Source organism: Quercus suber, unplaced genomic scaffold (genome assembly GCF_002906115.3).
Source record: "Quercus suber isolate HL8 unplaced genomic scaffold, Cork oak 2.0 scaffold_177, whole genome shotgun sequence".
Taxonomy (NCBI): domain Eukaryota; kingdom Viridiplantae; phylum Streptophyta; class Magnoliopsida; order Fagales; family Fagaceae; genus Quercus; species Quercus suber.
In genome coordinates, this window is record NW_027069637.1 from 542,092 (window position 1) to 568,502 (window position 26,411).

The 26,411-nt window shown below is 36.0% G+C and overlaps 1 protein-coding gene across 5 annotated transcripts; it reads right to left on the reverse strand.

Annotated features, from left to right (window-relative positions):
* Positions 1-685: 685 nt before the first annotated feature.
* LOC112034520 (L-arabinokinase) lies at positions 686-25,971 on the reverse strand. 5 transcript variants are annotated; one of them, XM_024067333.2, is made up of 15 exons: positions 25,670-25,970; positions 24,476-24,583; positions 23,771-23,839; positions 23,460-23,543; positions 23,198-23,274; positions 22,170-22,236; positions 17,552-17,609; positions 17,248-17,315; positions 17,104-17,166; positions 15,008-15,061; positions 14,820-14,922; positions 14,584-14,693; positions 14,368-14,487; positions 3,553-3,609; positions 686-1,155 (listed from the first exon to the last, which is right to left on the reverse strand). In XM_024067333.2, exons 1-15 carry the CDS (start codon positions 25,787-25,789, stop codon positions 1,030-1,032), a joined length of 1,284 nt encoding a protein of 427 aa, XP_023923101.2. In that variant the 5' UTR covers positions 25,790-25,970; the 3' UTR covers positions 686-1,029. The 5 variants fall into 5 exon arrangements, with proteins under 5 accessions (XP_023923101.2, XP_023923100.2, XP_023923102.2 ...); XM_024067332.2 differs by having other exon boundaries at positions 686-1,158; XM_024067334.2 differs by lacking the exon at positions 23,460-23,543 and having other exon boundaries at positions 686-1,158; positions 25,670-25,971.
* Between the last annotated feature and the right edge of the window lie 440 nt (positions 25,972-26,411).

A 26,411-nucleotide genomic window follows, 5' to 3' on the forward strand; every position in this document is an offset into this window, starting at 1 on the left:
TCTAAAAATGGCAATTTGACTAATTATATTCATGTAAAACCCTTAATCTGGGGGATCAAATGTCATCAGTCGAATTGAACATTTTGAGAGGCAATTAATACAGCCTCACCTATTCACGTGGTCTATGTTCACCTCAAGATCACGGTGTCTCACATCCCCTCCCCTTTTCTTCCTTTATCCCCCGATCAACCTTGGGGAGACATCATAATCCTTTACACAACTAGCATGTGATTGATCAAACCTAGATGAGATTTGAGTTATGAACCCACAATTAATCAAACCCAGACCTTACCTTGTCCTTGTTGATTGAGTTGGCCCTGATTCATGTTGAGAAGAAGTAGATTTGGAGATCTGAAGGTGTAGATCTGGGTTGAGAAGTAGATATAAGGTGCCTAGCGACTTAGAGAGAGAGAGATGGAATGCATATGAGATCTAGAGCTAGAGGTATTTAGATTGAAATTTATATATATAAGTTAGGGGCGGCCAGTTTGGTTCCTTGTCGGAATCAAAGAACTAGAAACGTGCTTCGCCGACTACCACTTCTTTCATTGTCCGCAGCCCCATCTAGCAGTTCGATCAACTTGGCAGTGGCCAGTTATGTTGGGGACAGGCGGTTAATGAACAGCCCTAACTAGAAGTATTAAATAGAAAATAGCAACTAAGATATAAACTTGTTTACACTAGATGAGAGAATGAATGATATTATTGAGTAAGCATAGGTTGGAGAGATTCTCATTATCCGTTTGTAAAATGACCTTCTGCCTATTAGTCTATTAAATATTGGCTAGAGGCATCACATATAAACATGGACAATTTGTTACAGTAAAACTTATTTTTCTTCATCAAAGAAATTATTGCCTTTATGCAATTTTTTAAATAAAATAAAATTAATTACTAATGATACTAAACTAAGGAGAGGAAAGTCAGCAAATCTTCAGATATCCAAAATTTCATGGACTTGGTAAGATCCTTCCAAAATATATCGCAGGATATCCAGACCTTCTTGCACCTGGCAAAGAACCCTCAAAACTAATTATGAAGACCAAGCTTGTTTTCTGCAAGAGTATACCAATCTGGAACGAGAATATCATTTCCAGGAACTTTCTGTGGTTGACACCCATGTACCATTACATCCTGCAATCTCCTTACTTTATTCTGCTACAGAAGGCATACATAGATAAGATTCAATCAGTAATATGAAAGAGCTGACCGTGTCCATATCAGCTATAGATGCATGGCACCATGACCATATTCAAACTTCCTAAAACAACAATATGATAGAGTGGGGCAGCAAATCAGGCTCCTTTTGAGAAAATTGCTTCTAGAGAATGACTTGAAATGCTATCAGAAAAAAACAAGCAGCAGATGACTGGAACTCTCACGTGTCAATGTACAATTTAGAATCATATCAAGTACATATATGTAGTTCTCAGATAAACAATGTCATTAGATGTATGCAATTAGTACAACATGAGAATTTAACTTAACAATGTCTTGATACACAAACAAGCACATTATAGAATTCATGTCACAGCAGCAAGGCCATAAAGTGGAATCTAGTATTGAAAATTTCACAAGCAAATTAATGTATAAAAATACCTTCCATAACAAAATGGAAGTATAGATGAGATGCCTCAAAGCAAACCCAAAAGAAAAGGTATAGATTGAAATGAGATTCTAAGAGTAAGTTCTATGCCATTTTGGCCATATAATACTTTTTTAAAAAATTATTTAGTAATATAGCAATATTTGAAAGTTATTTTGGTAAAAGCCTTTTTGAATCTTGTATGTTGGAGAGGCAAGTTTCGGCACTGAACTAGTCTTCTGAAGAGACAAGTTTCATGTTGTAGCGAAACTCATCTCTTGAGAGACGAGTCAAATATTGAGTTCCTTGTTTGCAGTGCAACTTGTCAAGAGACAAGTTTCATGCTAGAATTTTAAAAAAAAAAAAAGGATATATCCCCAAATACTTTTAAAAACAATCCTAATTAACAAAATCATTTTTAAAATAGTATTATTAAGCAAAAATGGTCAAGTTATATGTTTATAAAGGTTATACCAACCTTGACTAATGTATTAAGGATCCATAGCTAACCCCAATATTACGGGATGAAGACATGATTGTCATTGTATTCTATTTGGGATGTCCCAAAATATAATCCTCTTTGAAAAGTAAATAAACATAATGTTGATAATTTTCTCTCTTTCTATTAAGTTTAAATTAATGAGGGTCATTTTGGAAACTTGTATCTTTAAAAATAAAAAATAAATAAAAAGACAATGAATTAAATTCTTTTTTTTTTTAAAGGTGGTAAGCAGGAAGTAATTGATAAGCAAACAAACTTAATAAGTCAATAAGAATGATTGGAAACTTTTTCGCCCTATTGCAAAAATGTATAGTCCACAAATGGATGAATAAATGTATGACATGAATGGAGTAGAGAGAGAGAAGGGACAACGGGTAACGAAGCCAAATTTGATTTAGAAGTTCTGGACAGCTACTAGTTATAGGGATTATTAAAGAACTAGGGTTAGGGTTTTGGTGGGAAAAGGTGATAAAACATTAGGGAATGTATGGGTTTAAAAAGTGTAGGGAAAGGTTAGGATTTGGAGAAGAAACAAAGGGAAAATTTTGAGGATTGGGGGTTGGTCTAGGTTGCAAACAGTAAGCATAAACTGTCTTATGGTGTTTAGAGGGTTTTAGAGAGCTGATTGATGAACTGGTGGTTTAGGGTTTCAAATATTAGAATTTTAGGGTATGAATAGATCTCAAATTCAGATTTATATATTTTATTTTTGATGACGTGGATCCTCACCAAGGTAGGGCCCTTTGGACCCACGCCTAGGGAGTAAACCAAGGATACACAACCTCACCTGCAAGTTCAGATTTAATATTGGCATAAACATACCTAAGCATCACACCAAGGGTTGCTGAATTCTTCGTAAATGTATATATTATTAATCAAACATAAGTCCTTACATTATATATATATATATATATATGTGGCTAACACCTAAGCCTACTAGAACTTGGACTCCTTGAAACCCTAATAAGATGTGGGTTCCTGGACTTTACTACTAAGCCCAAACTAAATTACTAAACTCGCAAATAAAAATCCAATTACTTGATAAAATCCAACATAAGTCCCCATGGACCACTCACACATCCCTTGTCCAGAAAACGAAAATTACAGAATTGCCCCTAACACCCAAAAAATAAATAAATAAAACTAAAGAAATTTGAGCAGAACCTAGTTGATGCTAAAAGACATAATAAATAAAGATCATGATTTGGTAGCAAGCCTATGCCTATCCAAATTTGCAAGTAGTCTTGACATCATCTGATATGTGCCAAAATAATGCTTGGGTATTAGAATTAGCTTTTGGATGCCTTCAATCAGTTTATGTTGTTAATGGTTGCAATCATGGTCCTCAATAATATATATATATATAAAGAGAGAGAGAGAGAGAGAGAGAGAGAGAGAGATTTAAGGAAAAACAACCTTAATTAAGGAGCCAACAAGTACTAAAAAAAGAAACAGCAGTATGTACCTTATCTAACACACAATTCTTTCCAACAGCTGTATCTTGTAGTATATGAGCAGCCAGCTAAAAAGACAACAAATACTTGGGTTAGAATACGATTTTTGTCTCTTAACTATGCTAGGTTTCATTTTTCATCTCTAAACTATTAACTGTTTCAGTTTACTTGTTGAAATTTTGAAAAAGCATGAATATTACTCTTATCCTGCCTTTTTGTTACAGAGTGAAGGCAATTATTGATGTGGCAAACCTTTTCTGTACACATGTTCTTCCAATGCTAGCATGGACATTGGCAATACTGATCTCAAAATGTCAGAACATATGAAGACACGTTACATAAATGGGTCTCAAATTCAAACCATTGGAATAACACATGGATCTAGTTTTGGCATGATCTAAGGGCTGGAAATTCTTGTCTAAAAAATATGTTTCCTGATTTTTTTTAAATTGGCACTAGAAAAGGACACTTCTTTGCTTCTTATTTGAGTGGTGAACGGAGTTGAAATCCTCAATTTTGTTGACCTTTCCAAGATTGGGAGTTGGAAGCTACAGAGAGTTTCTTTAATTTATTGTACTCCAAAATCCACAAGGCCAAGATAAAGACCATACGTCATAGAGTTTAACTAAGAGCTGAAAGTTTAAAGTCCATTCTTACTACGATGTTCTCAAAGGATCTACAGGAGTTCACTTCCCATGGAGAAGTATATAGGTGTTAAGGTACTTCACAAGATCCTTTTCTTTGCTTAGACAACAACATTTGGTAAAATACTGATAGTGGATTATATTTGGAAACGTCACAATTCGATTATTGATTGGTGTTGCTATGCAAGAGTTGCGGAGAGTCTTTAGATCATCTTCTTTACATTGCTCAGTGATGAGAGATTCATGGTCATTTGTGTTTACCCTCTTCAGGGTATTTTGGGTTATGGCAGAGACAGCAATTCAGATGCAGGGATGTTGGCAAAGGAAATTTCATTGTCATAGAATTTGAAGATTTGAAAGGCTACTTCCTATGTTTTGTGGATCATTTGGTGAGACATGAATAGTAGAACTTTTGATGGCGTTTAATGGTCTAATCATGTAATCAAGCAATTGATGTAGTGATCCCTGTATAATTGGATGACCATATCCAAAAATACCCCATCATCTTCCTTTCTTGTTTTTAAGATATACTGAGCTTGGTATTATAATTTCTTAGGAGTAGTTCAAAACAAATTGTGTGTTTGAATTATCTCCTCTTTTGAATAAATTATTTTACTTATTGTTATGAGTAATAGGAGCAAAACAGTAATATCATGTACTTAATATATAAATAATATTTTATGTGTTAGGGTCCTAAAAAACACTTTCACAGTAAACAACATGGTATCAAAGCCACCAACCCGCCGCTGCCGTTAACCTTCCGGCTACCACCCACCGATATTGTTGTCGTCAACAACCATACCCTTACCCACTAGCTCCGACAACCCTAATAAAGACTCCGACGATCTCGATTTAGTGGCTGAAGCAGTTGTCCAGTGCCAGTGACCCTCTCTCCGGTCTTGTGACACCAGATCGACGTCGCCTGATCGCGAGAGAGGCAGAGTTTTACTCGCCCTTCTCCGGCGAGCATCCTAGCCTACTCGCCGGTCCTCGCACCGCCACTCCTGCACCCTAGCGCCACCGCCGTAGTATGGTTTGACTTTTTTTTTCTTCTCTCCTTCAAAACGTTCTCTGATTATCTGTTCAGGCAGCCTTAGGTTGATGTTTAGTGGTGGATTGGGTATTTCCTTTTGGTGTTGGTATGGATTTGTTGCTGCCTTGTTTTTTGGAATAGTTTGGTGTTGATTCTTTGATTAATAAGTTGTTGTTGGCTTGGCTGATTGGTTGAAGTACATTGGTTGTTGGTTGGAGTTTGTTTTAATTTAGTTCAACATATTTCTTTAGTGTTAGTTTGTTCTTCAGATTGCTATCATGGAGTCCAAAGACAGTGCTCAGCCCCCTAATTATTTCTTCTCCCCTGATATGTTATCAATTACCTCCATTCGTCTAAATGGTGGTAATTATGCTCAGTGGGCACAGGCAGTTGAAGTCTTTCTTCTTGATAGAAAGAAGTTTGATTACATGATTAAGGAACCTCCTGTACCTACGACCCTAAATTTTCTGATTGGAGAGCCGAAGATGCACAAATTAGGAGTTGTTTGTGGAATAGCATGGAGTCTAAGATCAGTTATAGTTTGGTTTTCTTGCCAACTGCTAAACTTGTTTGGGAACAAGCCAAGGAACTTTACTCTGGTGTTAACAATTTGAAGCGGATTTATGATCTTCATCAAAATTATTTCTCCTTGAGTTTGGGTGATATGTCTTTGGAAGACTATTATAACAAGTTTAAGGGTGTATGTGAAGAACTCAATATTTATCAACCTATTTCCTCTGATGTTAAAATTATGAAGAAACAACGAGATTCTATGCATGTTGCTCGCTTCCTCTCTGGATTGCCTAAAAGTTTGAATCCAGTAAAATCACAAATTTTAGCTAGTCCAGACCTCCCTTCATTAAGTGAAGTTTTTGGTAGACTTCGACAGGCCACATTATCTAATTTGAGTACTGACCCTTTCTCTTCCTCCAATACTGATGCATTACCTTCTGGTGATAAATCTGCCTTTACCACTTATATGGGGAGTAATAGAAGTGATCGTGGAGGTCGAGGTCGTGGGGGCCGAGGTCGTGGAGGTCGTGACCAAGGGGGCCGTAGTAGTGAACAAGGGGGTCGTGGTAAAGGACGTGGCATTTGTAAGTGTAATTATTGTCATGGTGAAAATCATACAGTAGACTTTTGTTGGGAGTTGTATGGTAAACCCTCGGCTCACCAAGCTAGTTTTCAAGTTCAAGAACCGCCTTCATAGTCACATCCACCAACATCCAAAGTAGTCTCTATTCCTGAGAAAGAGTACAATCGTCTCTTGTCTCTGTATTCCAACTTTGTTGGGTCTGATTCTACTGCTACTTTAGCTCAACAAAGTACTTCCACTGTTTGTCTTGCCACTTAGGACCCTTAGGTCATTGACTCAAGTGCTACTGATCATATGACAGGTACCTCAGGTTTACACTCTGACCTTGAGCAATCTAGTAGTCGTCCCAATGTTACATTGGCAGATGGCTCAACCATTATAGTTTCTGGTTTGGGCACTGCCAATCTCAGTCCTAATCTTTCTCTCTCTTCTGTCTTATATATTCCTAATTTTCCTTTTAACCTTTTGTCAATTAGTAAGCTTACTAAAATTTTGAATTGTGCTGCCATTTTTTTATCCACTCATTGTATCTTTCAGGATCTCAAGACGGGGAAGATTATTGGTGGAGGGCATGAAGCCAGTGGACTTTATTACTTGGATCGATGTGGTTCTTCCCGTTTAGTGGCTTCTCACTTGTCTATCTCGCCTCTTCAGCATCATTGTTGCCTTGGTCATCCATCTCTCAAGAATTTGAAGTCATTAGTTCCGTCGTGTCGTCAAATTGGGTCTTTACATTGTGAAGCATGTCAGTTGGGTAAACACCATAGGGTGCCTTTTGCCTCTAGGCATGAGAGTTGTGTTAGAAGTCTTTTTCAATTAGTTCATTCTGATATTTGGGGTCCAATAAACACTCCCTCATTGTTGGGATTTAGATATTTTGTCATTTTTGTTGATGATTATTTTAGAATCACCTATCTTTATCTTATGAAAGAACGGTCTGAATTGTACTCAATTTTCAAATCATTTTATATGGAAATAAAGACTCAGTTTAATGCTTCAGTTCGTATTTTTCGGTCTGATAATGCTCGTGAATATTTTCATACATCTTTGTCTCAATTTTTTGATGATCATGGTATAATTCACCAATCTTCATGCCCCCATACTCCACAACAAAATGGTGTTGCTGAACGCAAAATGCGTCATTCGTTACAGGTCACTCGTGCCTTAAAGTTTCATATGCATGTTCCCAAATCATATTGGAGTGATGCTGTTCTCACTGCCTGTTACCTAATTAATCGTATGCCTTCCACTGTTCTTGGTGGTCAAATCCCTTATACTGTGCTCTCTCCTGATGCACCTTTGTTTCATCTACCTCCTAAGATATTTGGTTGTGTGTGATATGTTCATATCTTAGGTTCAGGGAGTGACAAACTTGATCCTAGATCCATTAAATGTGTTTTTCTTGGGTATTCTCGTACTCAGAAAGGATACCGATGTTACTCACCTACTCTTCGGCGTCGTTTCATTAGTGCTGATGTCACATTTGATGAATCTCAGTCATATTTCTCTCCTTCGGTTGCTAGTGACAATTCTCCTCCTTGTTTTCCTCTCCTACCACCTGTGTCTCCTATTGAATCTCCTCAAAAACCACTCCAGGTATATTGTCGTCGGCAGAAACCTCCAACAGAGACCTCTACCCCGCCTAGTTATCCGACTCTTGATCCTGCCTCTCTTCCAATTGCTTTGCGCAAAGGTAAGTGTTCTTGTACCTCTCACCCTATCTCTCAGTTTGTCTCTTATGGTCACTTGTCTTCATCTCTTCATGCCTTTACCGCATCCTTGAATTCTACTGTTGTTCCTAAGTATGTCCAAGAGGCTATGTCCATCTCTGGTTGGAAATCTACTATGGAGGCAGAAATGTCTACCCTGTCTGAAAATGCTACTTGGTCTTTAGTTACTCGTCCTCCAGGGAAAAATATTGTTGGTTGTCGTTGGGTGTATACTGTGAAATATTTGCCTGATGGTTCTATTGAGCGTTTGAAGGCTCGCTTGGTTGCCAAAGGGTATACCCAGACATACGGTGTTGACTATGCCGAGACATTCTCACCTATTGCTAAAATTTCTTCTGTCCGGATTTTGATCTCCTTGGCTGCTAATTTGGGTTGGCCATTATTTCAGTTAGATGTTAAAAATGCCTTCTTGAATGGTGATTTGAAGGAAGAGGTGTATATGGAGCAACCACAGAGCAACCACCTGGGTTTGTTGCTCAGGGGGAGTCTGGAAAAGTGTGTAGGTTGCATAAGGCCATCTATGGTCTTAAACAATCTCCCAGAGCTTGGTTTGGTAAATTCAGTGAAGTAGTATTAAAGTTTGGATTGCGACGTTGCCACTCTGATCACTCTGTGTTTTCTTATACCTCTGATAAAGGAAAGATTTTGTTGATAGTATATATTGATGATATTATAATAACCGGAGATGACAAGCAGGGCATTGATGATTTGAAAAGATACCTTCAAAACTCCTTTCAAACTAAGGATCTGGGTAAACTTCATTATTTCTTGGGTATTGAGGTAGCACAATCTAAAGAAGGCATCAGTTTATCACAGAGGAAGTATGCGTTGGATATTTTGGAAGAAACTAGCTTGTTAGGATCTAAACCAGTGGAGACCCCTATGGATCCTAATGTCAAATTGTATGAAGATCAGGGGGAGCTATTATTTAATCCTGAGAGATATAGTCGTTTGGTTGGTAAACTAAATTATCTCACAATTACTCGCCCAGATATATCATTTGCAGTTAGTGTTTTGAGCCAGTTTATGAAAGATCCTCGCCTTCCACATTGGGAGGCAGTTATTCGAATTGTGAGGTATCTTAAAGCACATCCAGGCCGTGGTCTTTTGTATAAAGGTAATGGTCACCTACGGGTAGAAGCCTACACTAATGCTGATTGGGCTGGATCACCGTCAGATAGAAAATCTACTACTAGATATTGCAATTTTCTGGGAGGAAATCTGATTACTTGGAGAAGTAAGAAACAAACTGTTGTTGTCAGGTCTAGTGCAGAGGCTGAGTATAGAGCCATGGCACACACATCATGTGAGCTTATGTGGATTAAGCATTTACTTGAGGAATTAAGATTCATTGTGAAGCTGCCTATGACTATGCATTGTGATAATCAAGCAGCAATTTACATTGCCTCCAATCCTATGTTCCATGAGCGAACCAAGCATATTGAAGTAAATTGTCATATTACTCGGGAGAAAGTAGAAGATGGTGTAATTGCTACTCCATATGTTTCTACAAGAGTCCAGATTGCTGATATGTTTACTAAAGCTTTATGTAAAACTCGTTTGGGTTTGTTATGTAACAAGCTAGGATTGTATGATATATACTCTCCAGCTTGAGGGGGAGTGTTATGAGTAATAGGGGAAAAACAGTAATATCATGTACTTAATATATAAATAATATTTTATGTGTTAGGGTTGACTTATCAAACCCTAAAAAACACTTTCACAGTAAACAACACTTACAAATAAAAATAAAAATAAAACCCCAAATATGGCATCAAGAGTGATCCCAATTTACCCCCTAGTAACCCAGCCAAACCCTCCACCAACCCTCCATAACTAGTACTTTATTCTTACCTAAATTTACATATCCCTTCCTCCCAGTTGGCAGGCCACTTTAGTCATCCTCAAAAGTAGTGTCTGCTATCTCCCTTCACATCAACATTTAGCATGTGCCTCATAAAAGGATCATCACATTTAATGCTACTGAGCAACGTCTCATCCACCCACAAACTGGGAACTACTGTCTAAGAGTCCCATCAGCCAAACTGAGGGGAAGACCTACTGACAAGTCTTGGGGGAAGGGTTTCCAGCCAAAACCAGCCCTTCACACACCTATCTCCATTCTGCTAAGGTAAACAATCTCATATGTTGAGATTGCACCATTTTCATTTTTCCCACCGGTTTACTGACTTAATCATTGAAGCCTCCCTAGCCAACCCCTGATTGGGCTTAAAAAACTCAGGTTTTCTCTTTCTTAGCAATGTACCTATCCAGTTGCAATATCTCCACCAAGTTTCAGTCCTTGCTGAAGTTTTTGCTGTTGTTCTGTTGTTCCTTGAAACTTTACCCGTATACAGTATTCTTCCCTTAAGTCCTGTATATAAATTTTCATAGAACGAGATGATCATCTCATAACCTCAAACTTCTCAGAAATTTCTTCCCAGTAAAATTACTCATGTTTGCTAACATGTGGAAAAATATATTAATCCCTTTGGCCCAATATTGCTTGTCCATCTTTCTATTTGTGGATGTCTCATAATACATGTTCACTGATGCAGGCAAGAAAGAGTTCAAGGAAAAGCAAGATTATATACGAAAATATCCAAGTTTTATGGTGTAGTTTTGATGAGGAATTTCTTGACACCTTTAATAGGTTTAGTTATTATTGAGGCTTAGTATTGAGTTTTTTTAGGTAAGAAAGCTGATGGATCAGTTTTAATTGAGTTTTACTAGAATAGGGGCAATTTGGTAATTTCCAGAATTCTCAAATAGGCTGTCCTTGGCTGTACCAAAAGCCCATGAGTCTTATTTTATGTTTTGACTCCTTTTCCTATTTGATTTAGGAGTTATTAGGTCCTTTTTGTTTATTATTATTAATCTTAGACATTATAGGAAGGTTAATTCTTTGTTATATAACACTCACTGTAGCACACACCTTTGAAATCATGTTTTGAAAACACAATTTCAGTTATAATTGTGAATGGTGAAATAAAGTTTTAAAAACACGATTTCACAATTTTAACTGAAAATAGGATTTCATATGGCATGGTATTGTGTGTCTCGTACACAGTGTATAACTATCACCACTCTTCTAGGAATAGGTTTTTTGGAGTCCTAGTCCTTCTAGGAAAGGATTAACAATAGCCTATATAAAGGCTTTATTTTAGTCAATAATATTCATAGTGAGATTGATTCTAATAAAATTCCAGTAGCTTATTTTAAGCTTTGTGGGAGTGATTGCCTTCTCCTTCCCAAGTGTGATTGCTTAGGAAAGTCTAGGTATGATTGACTAGTGTTTTATTTATCTTATTTCTTGTTATATTCCCTATCTCAACCCCAAATAGCCATCAAGATTCAGGGTGTTGGCCAAGTTGGTGGGCAGTGTGTACTAGTTGTTGTCCAAGGTGTTGGCTAATAGGTTGAGGGCGGTTTTGGATAATCTCATCTCTGAGACTCAAAATTCGTTTGTTGGTGGAAGGCAAATTTTGGATTCAATGCTCATTGCAAATGAGTGTCTAGATGGTAGGTTGAAGAGCCGGTTACCGGGTGTGGTTTGCAAGCTTGATATTGAAAAAGCATATGACCATGTTAACTGGGAGGCCTTGTTTTATCTGTTGGGCTGAAATGGAAGGGGTGGATTAAGGCTTGTGTCACTTCTGTCCGTTTTTCAGTCCTGGTTAATAGATCCCCTAAAGGTTTTTTTAGAAGCTCTCGTGGGTAGAGACGAGGAGACCCATTATCCTTGCTTTTGTTTCTCTTGATAATAGAGGTTTTAAGCAGAATTTTGAAGAAGACATAGGAGAATAACCTTATTCGAGGTTTTCATATGGGAGCAATGAATTCTGTTGGTGTGCAGATTTCTCGTTTGTTGTTTGCGGACGACACTATCTTATTTTGTGATGCCTCTAGAGAGTAGTTGCTGTCCATAAGATTGGCGTTGTCTTGTTTTTGGGCTTTTACGGGTTTGAAGGTTAATGTTGCGAAAAGTGAGATTGTTCCTGTTGGGGAGGTGAATAATCTAATTGCATTGGCTAGTATTCTTCATTGTAGAGTAGGAAGTATGCCTGTGAAATATTTGGGGATGCCATTGGGAACTTCCTTTAAGACGGTTTCGATTTGGAATCCTATTTTGGAGAAGATGGAGAAGAAACTATCAGGATGGATGCGTCTCTATTTATCTAAGGGTGGCAGACTCACATTACTAAGGAGTACTCTCTCAAGTTTTCCAACGTACTTTTTATCTCTCTTCACTATTCCTAAAGCTGTGGCTGCTAGAATGGAAAGTATTCAGAGGAATTTTCTTTGGGGATCCACTTAGGGGAGTTTCAAATATCCTTTGGTGGCTTAGGAAAAGGTGTGCTTACCTGTTGAATTAGGTGGTTTGGGGATAAGAAGTGTGGCGTCATTTAATCAAACTTTATTAGGGAAATGATTGTGACATTATGGGCATGAAGTTACCCATCTTTGGCGGAGAGTTATCTCCACAAAATATGGTGACGGTCAAGGGGGGTGGTGTACGAAAGTGTGCAGGAGGACTCATGAAGGGTGGGAGAGTTTCTCTAAGCATCTGTCTTTTGTAGCAGGTGAAGGCACCCGTATCCGTTTCTAGCATGATAGGTGGATTGGAGATAACACCCTAAAAGATCTCTATCTTGAGCTCTATGTGTGTTCAACTGCCGAAGAGGCCTGTACCTCTGAGATTTTGTGGATTCCGGAATGAGGTACTTCTAGAGTGTGGGATTTAAGGTTTTATAGAGCTTTTGAAGATTGGGAACTAGCTGCATCTTATTCTCTACTTTAGTTTATCCAACCTCGTATTCCTCGAGGTGATAGGAGGGATACCCTTTGTTGGCGGCTCAAAGGTGATGGTAAGTTTGACACCTGATTTTATTACCTAGCAATTCAGGGTACTCCGAATTTTTTGCTCCCTTGGAAGGGTGTTTGGAAACCAAAGATTCCTAAGCAAGTGGCTTTCTTCTTATGGACAACTGCTCACAATCAGATTCTCACATTAGATAATCTCATGCTTAATGGTCGCCCTTTGGTAAATAGGTGTTGTATGTGTTGTTGTGATGGGGAGTCAGTAGACCATCTTCTACTTCATTGTCCTATTACACATACCTTATGGACCTTCATGCTTCAGGCTCTTGGTATTCATTGGGTTATGCCAGCATCGGTGGCGGTATTGTTATCTTGTTGGTATCAGTGGCTTGGGAAGCATAACTCGAATATTTGGAATTTGATTCCAAGGTGCTTAATGTGGATAGTCTGGTTAGAAAGAAATCGTCGCTCCTTTGAGAACAGGGAGAAGACGTTGGATGAGTTAAAGGTTTTATGCCAACGCAATCTTTTTGAGTGGTCTCATTGTTGGGGCTTTATTGATTCTTCATCTCTTTCAGAGTTTATATTTTCCCTTAGATTATCTTTCTGATTTCCCTCTCTTTAGTTTTGTTGTTTGTTTTATCTGTTTCTTGTTGTTCATCATCATGAACAACTTGTACTTTTCATTTTTTTCTCATTAATAATAGTTCTTGTATTACCTATCCAAAAAAAAAAAAAAAAAACACCCTCAAACATCAATCCTTATTCAAGAACCCTTTAGAACTCATCAAGAAATCTATTGCAGTGCTGAATTCTTAAAGATCCTAAATCATTCAGTTTCTAAACTCAATGTCTGTAACTATTTAACTTTTCAAAATTATGCATCTTCATGTATTTCCAAAATAGATAGATTTCTTCTCTAATTTAATTGGGAAAAGCATATTTCATATGCCATTCAGATAATGAATCACCTAGAGACTTTGGCGGGAAAGAACTGCTAGAAATTTTGAGGAATATGAACTGACTATTCCAGACCTGAAATTGCAGTTCCTCATAACCTTGTTTGAATGGATGAAAGCACAAGAATCTTTTCTTTCTTCAACTTATTAAAATTTATGGATCGTTGTAATTTTAGCTAGTTCTGATGTATATCTAGTATACGTCATGTGTACTTGGTGCATTCTATTTCTCTTAATAAACCTTATTATTTATCCAAAAAAACAAGTCTTCCTAAATCAGTTTCTGATCGTATGCCAATGGGTTGTGGCCTGGATTCCACCCTTGGTGATAAAGTAAGGTAATGGGTTTGATCCCGCTTGGGTGCATGAGTTACTATACTTGGCAAAAAAAAAGGGGAAAAAAGTTTTCTTGATTGCACAAACTTGAATCCTCAAAAAGTTTTAGTGTGAGATCATCAAGGTGAAAACTTTCGATGCCAACTATTCTTGATAAAAGCCATAAATCGTAAAAGGTACAAAATTGGATTAAAAAAAGTTGAGTACCTCACCACCATTGGTACCTCCCTCATAGCACGGTTTCAAGTTAACAGCACGTTCAAGGTAGGGTATCCAACATCCACTGAGCATATCTCTTCTGGCCATCTCCACACCACCTTGGTAATACTGTTTACACAACATATGGAGGTAACTTCCCAACTGATTACTAGATGTAACGTGAAAAGAACATGAATAACAAATTTGATAAGCATCCAATTGTACCTCAAGCATTTCTCTCAAATATGGTTCTTCATTAAAATAATCTCGGCGTATGAAGATAAATGGCAACTTGTATGCCATGGCTTCACTGACTGTGCCATATCCAATCTTTCCTGGAGTTATGAAAAAAAAAAAAAAAAAGCACAAGTACCAATAGTAAGTTCAGTACTAACAGCTCTAGACAAAATCTCAATCATTTGACCAAGCAACAGCTCTAAACAAATTAAAAGTTATTATACCAAGCATGCAATCTGAAGCTGCTATTAGGTCAGGCGTATAAACATCTTTTGCAAGCTTTATGAAATTAGGGGGAAGCTCCTGATTGTCTGAAGCCCCACAAACCTAAATCAGAACGCAATAGGAACAATATTATCAAAATGAAATGAAGAAATAACTATGATTGATGTATATGCCCAACAAAACTTACCAGGCACAACCAACCAGCAGGTAAGTACTCCTCCTTCAATTTCCAACCCGCTGGCTGGAAGTGATGGACAACAGCACATAACAGTCAGAATTTGTCTTAATGACTAAAGCATAATAAGCATATCACAATACCTAAGGACAAAAATATTGGTTTTTAAAACAAGCAAGTAATATCAAAAAGAGGGTCTCTTAACAGATAGCATCCTAAGCATCTGGTATAAAAATAAAGTTCAACATAAAGTTTGTAATAGAACATTCAAGCTAGTAAAAGTAGATTACAGGAAAAAAAAACAAAACAAAACAAAACAAGAAAACAAAACAAAACAAAAAAAAAAAAAAAAACAAAAATCAAGCTAGTAAAAGTAGATTACAGGAAAAAAAAACAAAACAAAACAAAACAAGAAAACAAAACAAAACAAAAAAAAAAAAAAAAAACAAAACAAAACAAACAAACAAACAAACAAAACAAAACAAAACAAAACAAAACAAAAAACAAAAAAAAAACAAATAATAATGATCTGTGAATTGATATGGGAAATTGCTTCTCAATATCTCCCTTTTCTTTTTGGTTGGATGAAGTTGCTCAAAGTAACTAGCATTTTTCACAGATTGGCAAATACATGAAGGCACCATCACATCAAGGAAGTGAAATGCAATAGTAATCGATTGAGTAGGAAGGACGAAGTGGGTGTGACAATTGTATGTTTATGTAATATAATAAAAATACACATCCATAATATTACTAATTAATTTTTTACGATTATTTATAGAGGAAAATTTTTTTTAAAATAAAATGATCAAAGAAGGCAAGTGGAATTTGGACAAAGATGTTGATAAGATGTGGAATGATTGTATCAAAAGAGTGGCTAAAGATGTACTTGGCGAATCTAAAAGATGTAGGAAATTGACTAAAAAGGCTTGGTGGTGGAATAAGGAGGTTCAAATAGCAATTAGATTAAAGAGAGAGAGAGCTATAGAAGCTCACCTAGATGTAGAGACAATGCTGTTTATGGAAATTATAAAGTGGTGAACAAGATCTAATCTTATCACGCTTTTCATTCTACGACAATCTGGAAAGTCTAGATTATATGCTCTTTCGATATATGAAGAATCAAATGATAGCTGGCAACGAGGAAGGGTATGAAATTGGCTTTTTGCAAGGGGCCCATTCCAAGAGTGTAATAAATTTTCATGCCATTCACCCTAAAACTAGCCTTAGAGTCTCAACACCACCCCCCCCTCCCCCCCAACCCACTCCTACCCCAAAAGGAAAAGATCCCAACTTATCTTGTTGGCCCCTAAAAGCATAATGAGAAGCCAAGAAGGTAACACTACCCCAAATAGGTTAGGACACCCACCAGCCCATTGAGTCCCTCATATCCAGCCACCAACTCAAGATGCTTGGGAATTTCCAATGAGCTAATGCTTACCAAGCTAGAATAGGGGCACCAATTTGGCCAATTGGCCACTTATAGCACAATGGCAACAATGACTTAATAGAGAAGAATAGAGAACAGCTTGCAACATTCTTTCTCAGGAAACTGTTATCTCTATGTCTAATAAAATTTCATGCAAGTTGCACTTGTTAGTGATGATATGATGACCAACTTTAGAATGTTGTAAGGTATTAGCATTTTGAGAACAATTGTTCTCTCTCCCCATTTGGGCAGTCCTCATATTCAAACAAGCTATTGAATCCAAGAATTAGGATATAATTAATCTTCTATGTTTCATTACTTTATGATATTTGTTTACCAACAAAATAAGTTTTTTTCTTCTAACAATTTGGAGAAGGGATTCATTCTAATACATATATTATTTTTCAAAAGGCTAAAGAAAAACAAATATCAAGAAAAGGAAAACAAGAAAAATCTTATAACCAATTACCAAATAAACACCAGAATTTCTACCCAAAGAATCAATTTTGAAAACTTGGAAGAAAGTAACCTGGAAATTCTCCAAACCATTTAAATTCAAGGAACTTTCACCAATCTTGGTCATTCAAAGATGTTGAGGGATTCAAAAATTTTGGAATGTAAGAAAGAAAAATTGAAAGAAATATACCAATATATCATGACAGCCTAAATTATACCTCACCTGCCCACCAAAATTAAAAATTACTAGCTTCACATCATCCGGAACTCCAAGATCTTTCCTCACCTGCATTGCAAGGAAATGTTTGATAGCAAGCATAATACATTAATTCATAAACATTGAATTTTTGAGAGTTCTAAATCACACCTCTTCTCTAGATTTGTGTAATCTCCTCACGACAAGGGGTACATCAATAACACCACGAAATGCAGGCACTAAAAAATGAAAAGGAATATTCAAATACCAACTAGAATAAATACCCTACAACTTATTCATTGCAAAAAGAGCAAAGGCAGATATGTATAGAGCCACAGACAAATACAAAGACAGAAATACAACCTGAAGATCATAATCCCTATAATCAGATTAGCAAACAAGAGTAAAGAAAAAAAATATTACTTAAATATTAACTTTAAAGAAAAAAACCACAAATGTGCTTCAACAAACATACTTGGGCTGTACCCAGGTAGACGGATTACAAACTCACTATGGGAATAATCTTCAGCAATCTGCATAAATTTTCATAAGAACATTTAGGTTTGGCACAGCAATATCAGTTATTTCATCTGCAATATTAAATTAAGAGAACACAAAAGTGCAAGTATAAGATTGAGGGCATGCATACACACATTGACCTATATATGAGCTAGGTTCAAGTTACACCGCTTAACAACCTTACATGAGATTGATGCTTTGTCAATCCACCATGAGATCACATGTTCTATCCATGCTTATCATGCATGCCATATTTTACACCGATTAGATCTAATGACTATCCAACCTATAAATTCGCATGTTCAATTTATTATTAAAAATAAATAAAAATAAAAATAAAAAAACACTAGGTGATGTAATTATCTTAATATAGATGAGATGGTTCTTAATCTCCAATCGCCTTATATTGACAAGTATTATGGGTTTAGGGAAGACATAATCCTACAATGGGTTTGACAAAATATGGAGCTGATAAAAAAGAGTAGATGGTAAACATTAACCAAAAGTTACATTAGGTATAACTTGAACCTATGTGTGTACATATATACTCAAATAATTAGCCATAGGCGCATTTGGTGAATCAAATTAGCGAGAAAAACACAATATAGAATACACTACAAAAAGTTTCCCACCATGGAAATCAACTAGTTTCAAAGAATGAACATAAAGATAATGATAAATAAAATTCCTATATAATTGCCTCAATGTCAACGTTAATACAAATGCATGAGTCAAATTAAGGATTACATCAGTCCTTTTTACTTAAGTTGACATATTCTGATTACTACCCCTTCAATTTGCAATATGTTTGGTAATGTGCTGTTATTGAATTATTGGAGAAATTAAGTATCAGGTGTAAAAAAAAAATCCAAAGAACTCAGTTTTACCATACTTAATCATATATGAAAATGCATATTAAAAGTATGCCCTCACAAGTGGCAACAATCACAAAATTAGATAAAATATTTTATTGCAACACTCCCCCTCAAGTGACAAAGATATTGTACATGCTCAGCTTGCTTAAAATAGCATGAAAATGGATTACAGATAATACCAACATCTAGCTTCTCCTTGATGAAATGTTTGTCAATCTCAACATGTTTAGTCCTATCATGTTGGGCAGGATTGTGAGCAATATTAATAGTTGCTTTGTTGTCACAATACAATCATATGGGTGACAAAAGTAGATTTAATGTGATGTAATGGTACCAAAATCAGATAAGGAAGCTTATCTAAGTCTACAAAAAAATTCACTCAGAGAATAGAGGTCTTTGCTACCCAAAATTTGTGATTTCACCAAATCAAAGTTGGAAGGCAAGTCAAGAGAAATAGGGCAACATTCATATAGGTCTCTCTGCTTTTGCATTGTGCAAACATCAGAGGAGATGGGCAGGTAAAGTTGAGTTATTCATATATACAATTAAATTTTGCATAATAATCTTCTAAAGGGAAAATATTTAGTCCAAGGGAGAAATAATTTTGATGTAGATCATAAATATGTCTAACATTATTGTAAGCCTGTTCCCACTCAAGTTTCGTAGTTGGCCAAGAAAAACCATACTACAATTTAACTTAGACTCCATATAGTTCCACAAGAACTCCTAATCTATGCATCTTCTACTCCCCAATCATCATATTTAGGATCCATAGAAGGGAATATCATCAATAAGAAAGTGAAAAAAAAAAATTTCTGACCTCAACAGCTTGAGCCATTGAGCACTTCCTGTGTACTAGGGTGTGTGTTCCTACTTTTATTGACATCAATAAACTTATTACTTATCAAAAACAGCTTGAGCCATTGAGCATAATTACTCCCACTAAGGTGAATGGAGGTAATAGAGAGCATATTAGGAGACAACATATAATTAGGATGGATATTATCTATTGACTCTATAGTAACTCTTGTCAAATCAAACATATAAACTAAACTAAAAAGGTGTAGGCTCTCTAATCAACTACTTTTTTTTTTTGATAAGTAACGAAAATTTTATTAAGAAACGAAAAACAGCCAACCCGAGTACATTGGGAATGTACTATGGGGGCATAAATCAATAACCAAGATTACAACGATCAAGTAAAACAGGAAGGGAAGAACAAGAAAAATGACAAAAGACTACACTCCAATCAAGGAGAGTGTGTAAAAAAAAAAAAGACTTAATCTCTAACATAGAGCGTTCACATCCCTCAAAACTTCTAGCATTCCTTTCGTGCCAAATACACCATAACAAGCAATGAGGCACCATTCTCCACAACTCTATATTTCTATGTTGTCCAAACTTACCCTGCCAAGACTCAAACAACTCAATAACCTTCTGAGGTATAACCCAATGAATTCCAAACAAACAAAACACCAACAACCACAACTCACAAGCAATGGGGCAATGAAGAAGAAGATGATCCACTGACTCCCCACAACTCTTACACATATAGCACCAATCAAGAACTAACACACGTCGTTTGCGAAGGTTATCTATTGTTAAAATCTTACCTAAAGAAGCAGACCATGAAAAGAAAGCTACCCTTGGAGGAACCTTCAATTTCCAAATCATCTTCCAAGGGAAGGATAAGATGGTAGGAGGGTAGAAAGAAATATAGAAACCTCTAACCTCAAAACCTCTACTCCTTGCTAGCTTCCAACACACCCAATCTGGACCCAATCCCCATACTGTCGAAGAGTAGACCATATCCATAAACAGATCAAAGGATTCTTGTTCCCAATCCTGAGGAGGACGACGAAATTTAGCATCCCAATGAATCCTCCCACCCGACCAACACATAACCTCCGCTACCGAAGGGTCCTTTGTTCTACTAATACAATACAATTCCGGAAAAGCCTCTTTGAGAGTACAATCTCCACACCACATATGCTTCCAAAACTTCACTCTAGTACCATTCCCCACATCATACAGAAGTAGTTTAGAAAAACTCATCCAACCACTCCTAATATGTCTCCACAAACTAACACCATAAGCACTGGTCACCTTTTTCATGCACCAACCACCCCAATCATTCCCATATTTCACCTCAATAACCCTCCTCCATACAGCATTGGTCTCCATGCCATACCTCCATAACCAATTTCCTAACAAGGCAGAATTAAAACTCCTCAATCGTCTAATACCCAACCCTCCAACGTGCAGCGGCTTACAAACCTGAGCCAGAACAATAAACTAAAAGAGGGCATGCTAAGTGACAAAAATAATAGTAAATAAACTTTGCAATTTTACATTGTCAGACTTTGGGACCCACGTGAACTGTACCACCAGTCCAATACTAGGAACAATGTTTTTTTTTTTTTTTTTTTTGATAGGTCATACAATTTTTTTTTGAAAAAATGAACATCATGTTCATGATGATGAACACTTTGGACATGAAGAAAATACAAAAAGTACAAGAGCTAAAGCTAACAGCTAACAAATTGTAGAAGGCAAGAATTGAAATACATTGTGTAAGACCCCAAATACGAGCCCACTAAAATAAAGTACCAAAAAGAAGTTGTTTTAAAAGATTTAAATATCTCTCATTATCTTCAAAGATACGGTCATTTCGTTCCTGCCAAACTAACCACAATAGACAACTTGGTATCATATTCCAGATAGTTGACTAATGCTTACCAAACCAATTCTCCCAAACAACCAAAAAAAAAAAGAGAATTAACCGTCTTCGGCATTACCCAAAGGACTCCAAACACATGAAAAACTTCACACCACAAAGCATGAGCCAACTTATAGTGAAGTAAGAGATGGTCCACAGATTCCCCATCACACCAACACATGCAACACCAATTAACAAGGGATTGACATCTCTTAACAAGATTATCAATGTTAAGTATCCCATCCTTGACAGCTGTCCAGTGTTATCAGGAAAGCAGAAAAGGAGAAACACTCAACAATTCTACACAGGCAAATTTCAGCTTGGGTAAAACTCTATCACCAGTCTAACACTAGGAACAGTTATTAGCGTAGAACATATCCCAAAGACTGGCCAAGTAATATATTCTCACTTCAAAATTAATATTCCTTCCCTTGACAAACCATGACAATCACATTCCCTAGACACTAGTCATAGATAGTCAAGTGCCAAACTCCCACTCCCTTTGATTGGCTAGGGAACCATATGACCTCCCAATAAACAAGTGCCACTTAAAATCATCAAAGAACCTACCCAAAAGGAAGTCTCTGTGTTTTATTTTATATGTACGAAATGACATAGGCATAGTAAAGATAGACATAAAGTTGGAGAACTCAATTGAGATCTCTTACTTCATTTACAAACTGAATGCTTGGTGCCTTTCGTTTTATTAGTTAGCATGCTAAAATGGGTGTCTAGTTTCTCCTTCAACCAACTTCAGAAAAAATTTGTTGCATTGTTAAAGGAAATATATAATTTAATGAAAAACACAAAGGTGGGAAGCAAGATAACAAACTATCTGCAATCAAAAGATCTTCTGATTCACCTAGAAAAATCCCTTGTCTATAAAATATTGTTCTTAATACCACTTAAATGGAAATTACTTGGGCTTTGAACAACTCAGATGCATATTACTTTTAGATGCAAAAAATATTGAAGGTTACCTGCTGAAGGACTGATCGATAGTGAGATCCAGCCACCATCACATATTCCACATAGATAAAATCCCAACTGCCCAGATTTCAAAAGGAGTAAAAAAAGGTGGAAATTGGGGTTTAAGACATACTGCAAGAATTCTATAGACTTAATAAATCAAAATTAAGAGAGGAGAAGAGCTCCAAATGTAAGAATATATAAACAGAGCCTTGGTCAAACAAGAAACGGTAAAAAAAAAAATTATTACTAATAAAAATCAAGCATCATCATTCCAAAATAATAATAATAATAAATTAAAATAAAAATCATTACTAAAATCAGTCATTTGGTTCTTCCCCTTGCACAACTGCATCTTATTCCAACATTAACCTATAGTCTTTGATAAATAATACCAGGGTTTTGTAAAATGTCCTTCATTTGAGAAAGTATGCATCCAAAGCTACAACTTTCATATCACTTTTCTTGACAAGTCCATTATTGTTTTATGGTTTAAACATGTATGTTCAATCAGTTTCCTCCCAAGAAAGTAGAAACATTATCATATAATTAACACCTTATATCTAATTCTCAAAACAAATGAGAAATCTCTAGGGTCCACAAAAACCTGATTACACAAAATATGTAACATTATTTTGATAAAGCACAATTTTGTACTTAAAAATATTAGGGGAAATTTTTTGAACAAAAAAATCTTGGCCATAATACTGTGAAATACAGATATTATCGCATAAGAACAGTGTTGAAATTGTTATAAAATTTCAATGCAATTACCAAATACACTATTATAACATAATTTTTGGTGAAATATTGCCCATATATATCGCCAATATTTAACTATTACCAACATGCCACAATACATCACCAGCATTTAAATTCTAAAACATTGGGTCAGATTTCAAAGCTGCATTTGAAGATTACAAGCATCTTCTACGTAAGTCTTGAATTTTGTTTTTGTAGCAAAGATCATATAAATAGAAGAATTTACAGCTTCAGATTAGAAGTTTCAGTCTTACGAACAACAGTGCAAGCAAGTTACCTGAAGTTGGTGACGCAAACAGAACGAATTCCAGCATCTGCAGCTGCTCGGCATGCAATAGGAACAACATCTGAAATCTGCTTTCTAAAATGTTAGCATGACTGAAGGCCATTCATAATGATGGAAAGATCAAGAAAATATTTGTATAGACACAACCCAAAAAAAAAAAGAAGAAGATATGATCTCATTTTGATTCCTTATTTCACATTTCAGAAAATCCAACCTAATAAATAAAAATCCAAAAAAGAAACAGTTCAAGTACCACTAAGTCAGCCTTGATAGAGTTCAGCCACTGAACTTCGGTTGCTAAAACTGATGCCCGGGGTACTATTGACATTTGGGAATACTTGATCACATTAAATGAGCCAATAAAAAAAAGTCAACCAACAAAAGAAAAGTTACGGTAACAGAGCCAGCAAATCAAGTGATAAAAAAATTAATATAAAAGGAAACAATACCAATGCCAAGTATGGACATGGGAATGATCACTGATGTTCCATTAACATGAAATCAACAATAATTTTAAGAGAAAATTTTAGCAATTGCTAACTAACTCTGAAATTTACATCATACCTTTTCCAAGGAGGCAATAGGATCAACTGTCAAAGCATCTGCTTGAACTGCTCCACAGTCTAACACAACCTGCTATCACTCAAAATGCCTTATTATTACTATTGCAAGAACACAATTCGGACACAATTTCACACAGCTAACATAACATATATTGCCTACTCATTTAAAGGTTATAATGATTATGGTTAAATCCATTCATATAATTCTTTTAGGGCTACAATTATATTAAATATAATAGTCTAAACTAATAAGAGATAAGAATTTTTCTCTTATTTTTATTAAATAGAGAGTACTCACTTGTTTCTTGTGAAAGTCGCAGCATTAAATAATTTAAAACTATTTTCACTACTGAATAAGAGTATGTTTAAATGTGTTGTGTACATGAAATCGTCATTTTTTCTTTTTGTAGCATCAGGAAGCCGTGGATGACATGTAAAAGATGAATAAACAGATAAATTTTGAAAATATCATCATATCAAGAGGTTCTAGAACAAAACAATCATTCCATACAATATACAAACCACAATAATTTTAATCTATTTCCTTGGGTGCCATCTAGATGCCATCATCTGTTTATGTGAACTACTACATCAAGGGAGAATAGTGGAAGCTAGAACAAAATGAAATTTACATTTTTAACACCTAAGCAATAGCATAGACAAGGGATAAACACATTTGCCCATAAACCTATCCAATTTAACCAACCTTGCGAAATAAGAGTCTTGGTGATTGTATTTCAGAAGTGAACACAAAGTCAGGAGCGCCTGTAACCATATGAACATCATGGCCGGCTCGAATGAGATGACGGACAACCTGCAGATCGCAACATCAGAATCATGAAACTACTCACAAAGCACTTGGTTGAACAAGAAGAAATAAAAAGATAATTTGGGTTAGTAATTTATAAATCCATGCTAAAGCATGGAAGCACCACAAGTCCACTTCAACAAAAACAACAAATTTTAATCCCATAACATTGTGATCAGCCATGAATCCTCAATAGAGTAATTGAAATTGGCCACATGTACCCTTATGTGCCATTCTGTCTTGTCCAAAATCATACTCTCAAGTCTCAATTACTTCATTATCCTTTTCACTACTTCTACTAATGTTATTTTAGATTTTTTTTTTTTTCTAACTCTTTTTGGTCCCTTGATTTAAATTTGATGATATTACCAATTGTCTCAAAAACTTAAACTATTAAGAAATTATGAATTTAGTCATTTAATCTAACACTCCCCCTTCACATATCGACCTAAACTCTACTTATTAAGTGGAACCCAAAAAGTGAGAATTTTTTACATGATGGGGGTAAGGTGGAGATAGGTTTTTGAACCCGGATAAAATAAGTCGTACCCAGTGCACAAATCTCCCACTTAGGAGAGGTCAGGGTTATAGTAAGCAACCTTACCCCAAATTTTTTTTAAAAGGCTATTTTTGGACTCGAACTCACAACCTGTCGCTTTCTTTTGGTAGAAGACACATGCCATCCCACCAGACTCTAATATCGAGATAAATTACCAAACCATCTCAAGCAACTCTCAATCTCTCACTCATCCCTATAACTTTAAAAAAGTTTCTTCATTTTCTTATCCTATGTTTGCTTGCATTTTCCACTTGACTAATACTGGTGCTACAATTTGTGTCACAACCCGCCCATGTGGCAAATTGTAATGGGTGGAAGAGCAACTCCACTTGGACCCACCATCGTCCTTCCACCAATCATAACTTGTCATATGGACGAGTTGTAACACAAGCATAACCAAATTTACAATCAAATCCTATATAGACTAGATTAACATGTAGCCTTATTTACAATCAGTGAAAAAAAGAAAACAATGGGTTTAAAGATTTCAAAGTAAAAGAGTGAAAAAAGTTAAAAAAGAAGAAGTAGTTCACCTCGACGACACGAGTGGCGTGGCCGAAGCCGTGACCACTGACGTAGTAGGCGAAGACGAGATGCCGTTTTGGTGCGATCGCCTCGACCCCGTGAGTAATGCTTATTTGCTGCATTTGCATCCTCAACTCTCAATGAATGTTCCAAGTGTTGTACTTTTTCTTTTTCTTTTTTTCATGTTTATAGTGGAAGGAAGAATGAAAGAAAGGAGCGTTGAAGTGGTGGGCGGTATTGGAGCTTTCAGTTATGTGAGTGTCGAGTCCCAAGTCCCAACCCAACGTTTACGTTTTCCCCACCTGTTTCATTTGTTGAAGTAGAAGTAAAGGTCTCCGTCTCTCACTTTCTTTCTTTTTCTTTTTCTTTTTCTTTTTTCTTTTCTTTTCTTCTTTCCTTTATTTTGAAATTTTTTTAGTAAAAAAACTGTAAAATATTATTTTGATTTCTAAATTTTGTCAAAATTTTATTTTTCTTCCCTAAACTTAAAATTTTTTTTTTTCATCTCTTAAATTTGTAAAGAATTCTTCCAATAGTTTAAAGACGAAATAGGGATGAAAAAAGAATATTTTTTTAATGGTTTAGGGACAAAAATAAACTTCTTCAAATTTAGGAATGAAAAACAAATTTTTAACAAAGTTTAGGAACAAAAATAACATTTTACCCAAAAATCTAAGACCATGTCCTTTTCTCTGCAATTTCACCACAAACATGCTTTCAAAAATTGCTAATGTGATTAGTACTTTATTG

Bases quoted from the DNA above. Each gene is read 5' to 3' on its own strand.
- LOC112034520 (XM_024067332.2), bottom strand. From the start codon at position 25,789: ATGCAAATGCAGCAAATAAGCATTACTCACGGGGTCGAGGCGATCGCA. The intron at 17,610-22,169 runs GTAACCTTCAAT...AAATTTATGCAG, and splicing joins ATCGATCAGTCCTTCAGCAG to ATTGCTGAAGATTATTCCCA. The intron at 14,488-14,583 runs GTACAATTGGAT...TTGTGTAAACAG, and splicing joins ATTTGAGAGAAATGCTTGAG to TATTACCAAGGTGGTGTGGA.